Source organism: Labeo rohita, chromosome 13 (assembly GCF_022985175.1).
Source record: "Labeo rohita strain BAU-BD-2019 chromosome 13, IGBB_LRoh.1.0, whole genome shotgun sequence".
NCBI classification, from domain to species: Eukaryota; Metazoa; Chordata; class Actinopteri; order Cypriniformes; family Cyprinidae; genus Labeo; species Labeo rohita.
In genome coordinates, this window is record NC_066881.1 from 21,720,740 (window position 1) to 21,732,533 (window position 11,794).

The following is an 11,794-nucleotide window of genomic DNA, read 5'->3' on the forward strand; positions in this document are numbered from 1 at the left end:
GACGCGAGGCTTGTACCGCTGAATGTGTTGACAGCTTGTCTGAAGGTGAAGAGGCCACACTGGAGATGCTTCTGATTGATTTGGACTCTGGATGTTCTTGGTTTTCAGGTGGAATCTTAGGAGTCTCAGCCTTCTTCATACACCTCGTTGTAAGTCTTTGCGCTCGCCGAAGAGCTTTTTCAGATTTCGGGAGCACCGCTGGAGGTTTACCGTACGGCCTCATATCACTACAGGCTGATTCTGGTCTTTCATAGCAGGCTGACTCTGGTCGTTCATAGCAGGCCGACGCAGGCCTTTGGTAGGCGTCTCTGTAACTTTCATGCTTGGACATGAAGCCTGCACTTATGTTGGCCACATCTCTAAGGCTCGCTGTAAAGTTCTCCATATTCTCTGACACTGTGCTGATGACAGAACGAGTTTCTTCTTCCTCAAAATTTTGGCTTCTTCTCCGATAGCTCTTTGATTGCTTTGTTGCGTATTCTGCTGAGGGCAAGTTGTTGTGGAGTGTCTCTTTGAATTTTTGGAGCCGATGGGCAGCAATAGCTGGTTCATGTAAGACTGAAGGGTTAGGAGACTCTTTGGGGTAAATTTCGTCTTCTTTCTCTGAACAGCTCAAGTGTTCCTTTGGGGAGCCAATCCTTAAGTCTTCAGAGAATGATCTGTGAAAGCGTGGCTTGACAGTTTTGGTCACAGAAGATGTTCTGGTGGTGTTATCCTTCACTCTGAACATGATGGGTTTCCCCATGGCTGGAGAAGAAGAGTTGGATCGCGGTCCTGTCGCATAAACCTTGCTGTAGTCCGTTAGACTTTGCAAAAACGAAGTATCTTCCTTTTTCTCTTCCTCTGAGTCTGTTTTGAGACTTGGAGGTTGGTGGTTCAGGTGCTTCTTTTGGCTTTATTTCAGTGTCAAGAGCATTCACTGTGTAATATTGTAGTTCTTCCATTTCAGGTGGTGATGCCATATGTACTTGGTTGTCTGCTGGTTGTCTGACAGTGCCAGATGATGACAAGTTTGCAAGAGATTCTTGTCTTCCATAATGAGAAAGATTGCCCTTTTCAGTTGGTTTGTCATGAGTCATTTGTCTTGATCTGGTTATTGTACCTTCAGCTTGCAATTGTACACCTTGGGGATTCTTGGACTGATACATTTTGTTCCTGTTTGGATGCTCCATGAAAGTTGGTTTAGTGTTTGATTCCTTAAGATTTGTTAGAGCTCTTGGTTGGGTGCCCATTGATCCAGCTTCATCTTGTGAACCTGAAGCTACCTGTGATATAGGTTTTTGTTGAACTGTATTGGGAATTATGTGCTTTTGCTGTTGAGGTGTCTTTTCTTTATCTGTTTGTTTTTTAAACTGTGATGTTTTTTCCTCAAGATTTTGACGTTTTTCCATCGAAATGATGTCTCTTTTAGATTCTCCCCCTATATCCGACACATTTCCGTGTAAGTCTTTATGAATTCTTAAAACTGGCTGATTGTAACTGTTGTAGAAGTCCATTTTGGGGAATATATCAATCTCTTTTGTATCGTCTTCAGCAGCAATAACTCTCAACCTGGCATAGTCTGCGATAGCTGATATTTCTGGTCTAGTCAGCTTCTTGTTCCTCTGAGTAGCCTCTGGTTTGGATAATATACCTTCTTTCCTTGTGTCCTCTTGACTTAACTGAGCATGCTCTTGTTTGTATCTTGCACTTCCTTTTGTTTCTGGCTGATTCTGGTTTGTATTAGTCTGATCAGCCTGTTTTGTCTCTGTAGCTTCAATATTTCTTACCGTCTTCCCTCTGAGGCTGCTTCTGTTTTCATTGACTTTCAAATCACCATCATTTTGACCACTCAGACCACTCAGTCTTAATACAGGGTCTTCTTTCTTTCTTTTGTCACTGTTCAATGTGAGTTGTTGTTTATCAAAGACTTCTATATCTTGAGTCTCAGCTGCTCCTTGTTTTGGATTAATTTCTGCCTTTTTTAATTTACTTGGACTTTCTTTCTTAAGCGGTGTGATTTCTTTTCCAATGTCATATGGATTTTTGCGTGCCATTTCAATATGCTCTTTCATATTATTCACAGTTTTGGGTTCATTTTGGACTGTATGGGGCTGTAAGTTATTTTGCTTTGTAAAGTCTTTTTCACCCACAAGTTTAGTCACAACAGCTCCTTTCTTTCCATTCGGATTTTCCTTCTTTATCACTTCATGTTGGTTTTTGTGGCCTGCCATGAATTCCTTGTTTGATGACATTTCCTCTGTAGACACTTTAATGTCCTCTAAGTGAATTTTTGGGACTTCAAAAGAGGCTTGGTCTTGTTTTACAACATTACACACATCCTCACCAATACTGCTAACTTTAACCCTATAATTATTAACATGTGCAGCAGCGCCATCTTTTAAAACCATCTTCATCCTGTTTAAAGTTTCATTACTGGTGTCCAATTCAACTTGTAACTTCTCTTGTGACCTTTCCCCTCCTTTCTCATCCTCCTTTACATTCTTTTGCAGAGTTTGGACATCTTTGTCTGAGACAGATTCTTGTTTCATAGCCATTACAGGATCCTGTTGTTTTGCCTCAACTTTTGAGTTAAATGTTTCTCTTCCATGCATTCTATTCTTCTGAGGCATAAAAGTATCAGTATCATTAAACATTTTAGTTTCACCTTCCACCTTTTGAGGCTTCTTTTTAGCTTGGGGTATCATCCTTTCTGGAATTGTACTTTCAATGGGTTTAGTGTTGACTGTGTCCTTTCCAATGGATGAAACAGGTGCCTTTAAAACCTCTTTAGTCTGTGTTGCTCCTGCCGAATTATCCGTTGTTTCAGGTTGTTTAGCTGTCAGGGATACATTCTCAGTTTTCTTTGGGAACTCTTTAGAATTAGATATATCATCCAAAATGTTTCCTTTCATTTTCAGACTTTCCACTTTCTCAGTGTTCCTCACTTGCTCCTCAACTTTCTTTTCCTTCAACTTAATATTATGTCCCCTACTTTGCCTTGGTGGTTCAATGTGATTATCTCGATCTTCAATATTTTCTGCATCTTTGAGTGTTGTTTTTGTAGAATGACCAAGCTTTGGCATATTGTTTCCTGTACTCTGTTGCTTTTTATCCACGTTGTTGGAATGAGTTGATGTGGTATCTTGGTGTTGCACTTTTACTTGCTTGATGTCACTCTCAGTTCCCTTTAAAAGTTGATAGATGCTTGGACTTGGACTTGTAATGGATGTTTGCTGATCAGAAACCTGTTTGGAGTCATCTGGATGTGTTTGTGCTGTATCTGATTTTTTCTCTTTGGACAGCAGAGATCTATTCATTCCATGTTTTATTGGTTTGTGTGACAGGTGAGTTTCAGTCTCCTCCTTTTCTTTTTGTTCTCTTTCATCCTGCGTATGTTTTGATGTGGGATGACCTTGATCTCTGGCCAGTAGCCCATATTTAGCTAAGAGATCCTCATATGATGTACTGACTCTTCCTGTGATGCTTGACTTATCTGTTGCTGGAGGTTCACACTTTCCAATCTTGTCTTTTTCTTCAGTGTTTGAAGAAACTTCAGTCTGCCTGTGAACATCATCTTGCTTATTTTCCGCTTTCTTACATTCATCTTTCACAAATCTCTCAGTTTCAACAGAATTCTCTTTTTCTTGTTTTTCCGGATTTTCTTCCTCATCCATATGACACTTAGCTGACACACAAATAGTGTAGATCATAGGTTCATCATCTGAAGCTGCTTCTGTTTTGCTTGAGACACAAATACTGTAAATCATGGGTTCCTCTGAAGAATCCTCATTGCTTGGTGTAGGAATGGTGACATCTGATGTATCTGCTGTAGATTCTACATTCTGTGTTAAAACAGGCTGTATATTATTATTTTGAGTTGCATCTTCCTGTAAAATCACTTTATTTTGTGGGGAAACATTTGGTTTTAGTGCATCTTCAGCTGATGTTTGGAGTTTGGAATTGGTTGGATTCACTTCTTGAGCCTCTTCTGTAGACTTCTGTGGATTGTTTTTCATATGTGATATTTCTAATGGTTTGGAAAATCCTGGTTCTTTTAGTTTTGGGCTTGCACTTTCTGCTATCTTCTCTCTCTGTTGACTGTTATTTAATGCTTCTGAATCATCTTTTATTCTTGGCATACTTTGAGAGCTTCTAGGGAGTTCAATCTTGTCAAATGAGAACTTCGTTTTTGTACTTTCACCATCTTGATGGAGTTCTTTTTGCTGACAGCTTTCTTTTGCTTTAGCTAAAGCTGTTCGTGTTAGTGATTCTTTATCCGTTTCTGGTTTTAAGTGACTCTCCACCTTTTGATTTACAGAGGTAGTTTCCACAGCCTTTACTGGTAAAGTATTGTTTTGTTGCTTAGCCAAGTCATTTTCTTGTGCTATTTTGTTTGGTTTTAAATGACTGTCCACCATTTGGTTTACAGAGGTAGTTTCTACAGACTTTAGTGGTAAAGTATTGTTTTGTTGCTTAGCCAAGTCCTTTTCTTGTGCTATATTGTTTTTGTTTATTAATGCTTGTCCATCTTCATTATTATAAGGTTTCAGTGTTTCTGGCTTCCTGGTTCTGGTCAGGTCATTTGTTGGTGCAGAGTTGATTCTGACTGCATTTTCTGTTGATGACACCTCTGAATCTGAATTGATCCCAGAATTGTGTTTGTAGGTGCTATTTATAGGCTGCTCTGAATCTACATTCAATGTATTGGTTTGAAGGCTTGAGGTAAGCTCTGATTTGGCAGGTTCTAGTAGTTGTTTAGCAGGTGGAATTCCATTTTTATACTTCATGTCACTTGATGAGGACGTCAGTTGACTAGCTGTAATCCCAGAGCTATTTTTGATCGGTTCATTTTTAGACTGCTCCACGGCAGCAGTAATCTTACTTTTAAGATGTACATTAGCTTCCTCAACTTTGGGTGCATTTTTCTCCAGTCCTAAGAATTTTGAATTTTTATTCAAAGCGCTGTTTGTTTTTGTAGTTTCGGTGTCTTCTTTGATTATATCAGCAGGTTTAGTCACAGCTTTTTCAGAGGAAGTATACTGACTACTTCCATACAGATTTTCTTTTTGATCATGCTGAATTGTTTGTTTTTCATTATGCAGTGCAGGTGGATTATGGGAAGTGTAGTTCTCTCTGTAGGTCTTGACCGCAGCTGTCACTGATTCATCTGGTGACATTTCAGGATTTTGCTTTGCAGATTTCTTATTAGTGTTTATATCCTCTGAGCTTGTCATATTTATTTGTCTATCTTCTGAGATTTTGGATGGCTGGTTTTTATGAACATTATTTTTCATATCTGGCACTGTTGCTCTTCTGTCCTGAGTAGACAATTCTTTCATTTCTTTATCATCAGCTGGATGCTTGTCTTTGTGCCTTTCTATAGCCAAAGGTTTGTATTTTACATTCTCATCCTTCCTTTCTGAGACTACATTCTGATTGTTTTCAAAATGAAGAGGTTGTATTTCCATTGATGGTGGAGATCTATTCTTGGGATGATCGTTAATTTGTTCTTTGTACTGGGTTACACTAGAATAAGTGATGTCTTGAAACAAGTGATTCAGCTTGTCTGCTGTGATTTCCTTCTTTACAGAATGACCTTCTTGACCATCATTATTGACAGTCCCTCTTGTTTTTGTTCCATTTCTTGCAAGAATACCTTGTTTGGCAAGTCCCTTTTCTTTAATCGCTGATATTTCCTTTTGAGCATGTGCTTTCAATTTTGACGTCAGTATTTCTTGTTTGCTTTGGCCTCTCTCCTTGTAAGAAAGCACTCTTGTTGTGACCTTGTCAGTATCTTTACACATTGCTCTGTCTTTTCTGTCAGTGCTTATATTTGTTTCATTTGTATTTTGAAAATCCTTTCTCACATAGCCTGGCGACGGACTTGTAACGTCCTGCACTTTGTAGCCTTGTTGCTCTTGCTCTTTCACAGGCTCTGTTATAGTTAGTTTTTCAGCTGTATCAAATTTAATTGGATTTTGTGGGTTTTCTGCTTTAGCCAAAACAAATGTATTATCTCTTAACCTCCGTGCTTGCTCATTATCTCTGATGGCAAGAATATCATTAATGCTGAATCTGTCTTCTTGTTTGGTTGGTAAACTAGTATTATTTTGATCTGAGGTGTCAAAGTTTGGTACGGCTGAATTAGGATTTGGTGCACCGTTGCTGGTGGATAACTCATTCTGATGTATGTGCAGTGCACCTGAAGATGCATTGGAGATTTTATAACTCTTGGCACCAGTTTGTTCAATCATCTCTGATTGTTTCTGTGTCCATACACTTTCCTTAGTGTGTCTATCTTCACTTGTTGATGACATATGCCACTGTTTGTTAGGCTCATACTTGTATGGCTGATAAGAGTACAATCCTTCATTCTTTTGACCTTTATAGTCTTGTAAATGTGCATGAGCTCTCTGATCAAATGTATTTTGTGTCGCCATAGTGTTAAAAGAAGAATTTTGCTCTGATACTCCTTTAACAAAATCATTTTTGACACTAAAGCTTTGTAAACCACCATAAACGTCCGTTAGAGAGGATGTTTTGCTCTGAAGACTATTTTTTGGTATTCCATATGATTCAGTAGGCTTTGAAAATGTGTTTAATTGATGGTCATGCACAGATTTTTCACTGTTAAATGTTTTCCTTGGTGATGCTGTATCTTCCCCGACCTCTTTCTCTTCTTCCTTTTCAAGTCGACCAAGTTTAATGTCTTCATTCACTTTTTGCATGTACGTTTCCTTACGAACAGAATAGCTGTCATTGGCAAAATATTGCTTAGCGGTGGCCTTTCTCTGTTTGTCCATCTCAATCAGTGCTGCTATTTCTCCTCTAAATGCCCGTGATTCAGATATGCCATCTGTATCCTTGACTGAACGATTCTGGTCCCAAGGACACTTATCTTTAACAGCCTCGTTTTGACTGTATTCACCAAATGTTTTTCTTCCAAAGTCCAAAGTTCTTTGTTTTAGATTATTTTGACTTGCGTTATCACTGTGGCCATATCGTTCTGATGTCTGCGCAGACAGAGAATGTGTCGGTGGGTAAGCCTTTGGAAGCACATTTGCTATTTCTGGCCTAGCAGGAATAAAAGTACTGTTGAGGTCTTTTAATTGACCTTCTGAAGTCAGAGACCTTTTATCCTGTGCTGAAAGATTGTGTGTTGAGAGCTCCGTGTTAGCCAGCGGATCTGTGCCTGGAGAGTGACCCTCTGAACTTCCACGGAACGACTTGTAATTAGCGACTCTGTCCTGAATTTGAGGTGAAGTTAATGTCAAATTATCATATGATCCAAAGCCATCGGTATAATCTTTAGGGGTGATAAGAGCTGCGCTGGGCTCTCGAATTAGGTTACATGAGGCCCGTGCATCCGTTCCAATCAGATTCTCCTGAGCCGTTTCTTGGGATACAAAAATATCTGAAAATCTAGATTCACGGCCCTCCAGCTTTGAGCCCTGCTTATTTCGATCTGTTATTTCTAGCCCTTTGAATCTTGTGGGACTGTACGTACTCTTGACTCTTTTTCGGTTGTCTTTGAGGTTGAACAGCAGACTTGAAGCTTTAGACTTGTAGTTGTCACGCAGATGTTTGACATCTGTCTGAAGTTTAGGGTCAGTTTCACCCTGGGAGGAATAATCAGAAACAGAAGGAGTGTGTGCATACTGGAGGATCTCAGACGTCTCTGTTTCTTGTCTCGTGTGAATAACCGGTGTGAGAAGCTGAGTGATGTTAAACGGCGTCACACTGCTAGGGAGGTTGCTCTCGACCACTATCTCGTGTGTAACTTTGTTATTGCTAAACAAGTTAGAATCTGGCCTACATGTTTTCTCATTGGTAGGCGAGACTGTGGAGGGCCGATTGCCTGGAAGTTTGTTCCTTACAAAGTTATTATTTTTCTTCCAAGGTGGATAGTTGGAAGCCATCTCAGATTCGCACCTCTTTTCAATCGCGGAGGCTTTCTGGACAACTGTGGACCTGGAGCGCTGACTGGCCACAACGTCCTGAATTTGTCTCTGATTGAAGCGCCTACTTTCACACGGCGAGTTTGGAATTCTTTGGTTGTCTTTTAGCTCTTTGTACATGGGAGAATCATACCACCGTGGGAATTCGCTGGCTGACATAAACCCAGACGCATTCGAACTTTGGAAGGAGAACCTGTTGTACTCTTCCCATAGCTGAAAGGGACTGAATTCACTATGAAAAAAACAGTTTGTGGAGTTCAAAGCCTTGAACTTACTTTTCGAAGACTTCATTAGAACCGTTGTGTCCATCTGTGCCACCGCAGCAGCTACGTCGGATGTGTAAAAATGATTTCTGTAAGACTGAAAGGGGCCTGATCTAAAATTCTGATGGTATCCTGAAGAGACCTCAGAGAGTTCCCTCTGGATGCTTAGCATAGCTGATTTGTCCCATGATTCACTGCCAAAGTCTCTATATCTATCCCTTGCCAGAATAACGTCACATGTCCCACTGTCATGGTAACACTCCCCTGAACTGAAGGCTTTGATTAGAGATGACACTCTGGATGTGCTCCTACTTTGCTGCCACGTCACCTCCTTGGAGCCATTGTTCATATAAGACAAGCTTCCCTCACTGAAAGCCTGTTCCTGATGGGTTACATCCACATAGGAATGCTGGAATGTCGAGGCCATCTTAATCTGTGCTTCTTCCTCCCCATATTGCTGAACGCTGTATGAAACAGCCTCGTGGGAGATTGTCTTCTGCTGGGTTTCCTCTGCAAAAGCCTTATGTCGTTCAGTAGGAGACGAGGCAAATTCTGAGTCATTGTAAATGGCCTCCTCTCCAATGCACAGGCTCCTGAAGGCACGATCGGTGAGGTTGCTCACCTCCCTGTCTGTGTCGTCCATAAAGCTGCCGCTGCTGGATGTGTCACTGAGGCCATCGGAGTATTTGCGGTGGCCCTGCATGCTTCCCCGCTGGCCTGTGTGGCGCTTTTCCAGGGAGCTCATTTCAAACGCTCACTCTCATGGACAGAGCGCAGTTGTCCCTGTCAGTCTTGAGATGGCTGACGCAGGGTGTCTTGCATTTAAGTCGTTCACCTTCTAAAAGGTGATCAAAATGCTTTCCTTTCCTGCAAAAGACCGGAGGTGTCATCAACTTGCAGTTCTCTGTATATTTCAACAAAGCTCTTGCAAATCACACCGCTATTGCTAAGTAAATCATGTTCAGTAATTCACATTTAATCATTGATTATGACATCCAAACTGATCTCAGATCTGAGTCTTTGACCTTTAAATCTGATCATTTGTGAGTTGAGCCACACCTTTGACTTGCATACTGCATATTCATGACATGGGAAGTATATTTAGAGAAGGAAGCTGCTTCCCATTCTTACACAGGATCACATATTAACCTTCTCTGACACTTGCTTACATGCTAAAATGGGTCCCACTGGAACACCCTGCACATGGACTTCATATGGTAGTACTGGTAGGATGATAAAGTACTTGGTTTAAGCATTACTTCCAATATTAGGTCATTTAAATATTAGTATGTTTTGAAGCACGTAGAACTGTTCATTTTACACATTTTGACTTTATATATTACAAAAAGGCATATGTTTACAGTTGTGAAAATCAAAAATTTAAGATAATTAAATTAGAATTCTTTTAATATTTTGCTTTTTATAGGCAGCATAACATTCAATACAGCAAATGTAATGGCAATTATTTCTATATTCTTTGCTAATTGCTGGGGAATAGCTATATATACTTTCTCCACATCAGTGTGATTACAAATTCAAATGTGTGAGCAAAAATAAATTCCCCTGATGCTTTGACACATGCAAAACATTTTAGTAAGAATACCTCTGGATATATATACGTGACCCTGGACCACAAAACCAGTCATAGGGGTCAGTTTTTTTTTATATATATATATATATATCATCTGAACGCTGAATAAATAAGTGAATAAATGAATGAATGGTTATTTGAACAATATTTGGTCTAGATACAACTACTTGAAAATCTGGAATCTGAGGGTGCAAACAAATCAAAATACTGAGAAAATCGCCTTGAAAGTTGTCCAAATGAAGTTCTTAGCAATGCATATTACTAATCAAAAATTAAGTTTTGATATATTTGCGGTAGGGAATTACAAAATATCTTCATGGAACATAATCTTTACTTACTATCTTACCAATAATTTTGACCCATACAATGTATGTTTGGCTATTGCTACAAATATACTCATGCTACTTAAGACTGGTTTTGTGGTCCAGGGTCACATTTATTAAATTGCTATTACTTTAAGTTGAAGTGAAGTGAGGTCTGAATGATTAAAAAACATAAAAGAAGTTTTCAGTCTAATCTTTAGATGATAATAATATTCATTTTTCATATTCCTGTTCATCATAATATTTCTTATGCTACTTTCATACAGGACTGTAACCACCACAGACAACTCTTAAACTCTTTTTTTTCCAATGATAGATTCTTAAACATTTACATTTATTTATTTTTTACACTTGGCTACATCCTTGTTTAGTAGTATGAAAACATAATAAATTGTAGTTAGAGTTACACTGCATGTACGTTATGCTTTATTAAAGCTAATTAAATTATACTTAGAAGCATCATTGCAATGGTAAAATCATACTTTGCATCCTGAATCAAATGAATCTAATGTGTTTTACATTGCAATTTCTTTAGTTGCTTTAAATACATATTTTGGATTATGGTTCTCATATCCACAACATGTTTAACATATTCTGTCTTGTTAAATTACATATTTTGGAACACTTTACATTAAATGTCCTTAACTATTATATACATACATTTAAATTAATATTTAATACACTTACTGTGTACATATGTTTTTTACATTGTACTTAAATTTGAAAATACCATCCTGTAATTCATTACTGTAGTTACGTCTATAATTACACTCTTGACCCTATCTCTACGCCTTAAATCCAAATATACCACCAATCCCTTCCTTTATCTTACCCGTATCCCACCACAATATCAGCAGAAGTGTTCTGCAATTTAACATGAACAAAATAAAATTCATTTCATTATTAACTACATAGTATTTAAAAACACCTAATATAAAGTGGGACCCATATTTCTATAAACTGTATAATAAACACATTTTAACACCTTGCATAAACAGTATCAACACAACATTATGAACACAAGTATTTTTTTTCTTACCTTTTGCTCTTATATCTCATTTTTTAGTGGAGAATTTTGTTCATGCTTTAGAAAGAAGCCATTCCTAATTTGTTGCATATGTGCAGAAAAAAGATCTCTTCAACAATGCTTTTGCTGGGCTCTCCTTAAAGTTGACAATGTGCAGATGTAAAGGCCACTTTGTACAAGGGCAGTTTGCAACCCCGGCAGATGGTTCAGAAGCAGAAACACGCTGAAATAGCAGTGGCATCAGGCAGAGACGATCGAGATGGAAACACGGGACGATGACTTGAGACAGCAGACGTATTGGAATAACCATGTGGTGTCAAGTGTCAAGCAGAAAAAAACGAGCTAGTAATTCAATTGTGCCGTGTCAGGCCTTAATCGTCAAAATTACATTGGAGAACCACTGAAGTTTATAATGGCAGTAAAAAAAACCCTGTTGTTTATGGGATAACATGCATCCACTTGTGGAGTTGTTGTGGTGGATAGCATGTATCTAACCAGATGAACATGTGCCCACGGTGTAAAAATAGCTGCTTGCTTCACTAACAAGTGTCACTCACTTCTTTTGGCTGAACCGTGCCTTTGACTTGTCAACAGATGATATCTGATCCCTCTTTGGGATTTTAAGAGTTAAACATGTCCATACAGCATTT

General features: G+C 38.9%; 1 protein-coding gene across 1 annotated transcript; it reads right to left on the reverse strand.

Moving 5' to 3' along the window:
- Positions 1 to 701: 701 nt before the first annotated feature.
- Positions 702 to 11,587, reverse strand: LOC127174723 (uncharacterized). Its single transcript, XM_051125286.1, has 2 exons — positions 11,157 to 11,587; positions 702 to 9,070 (listed from the first exon to the last, which is right to left on the reverse strand). Exon 2 carries the CDS (start codon positions 8,946 to 8,948, stop codon positions 711 to 713), a length of 8,238 nt encoding a protein of 2,745 aa, XP_050981243.1. The 5' UTR covers positions 8,949 to 9,070; positions 11,157 to 11,587; the 3' UTR covers positions 702 to 710.
- Positions 11,588 to 11,794: the final 207 nt, after the last annotated feature.

Bases quoted from the DNA above. Each gene is read 5' to 3' on its own strand.
- LOC127174723 (XM_051125286.1), bottom strand. From the start codon at position 8,948: ATGAGCTCCCTGGAAAAGCGCCACACAGGCCAGCGGGGAAGCATGCAG.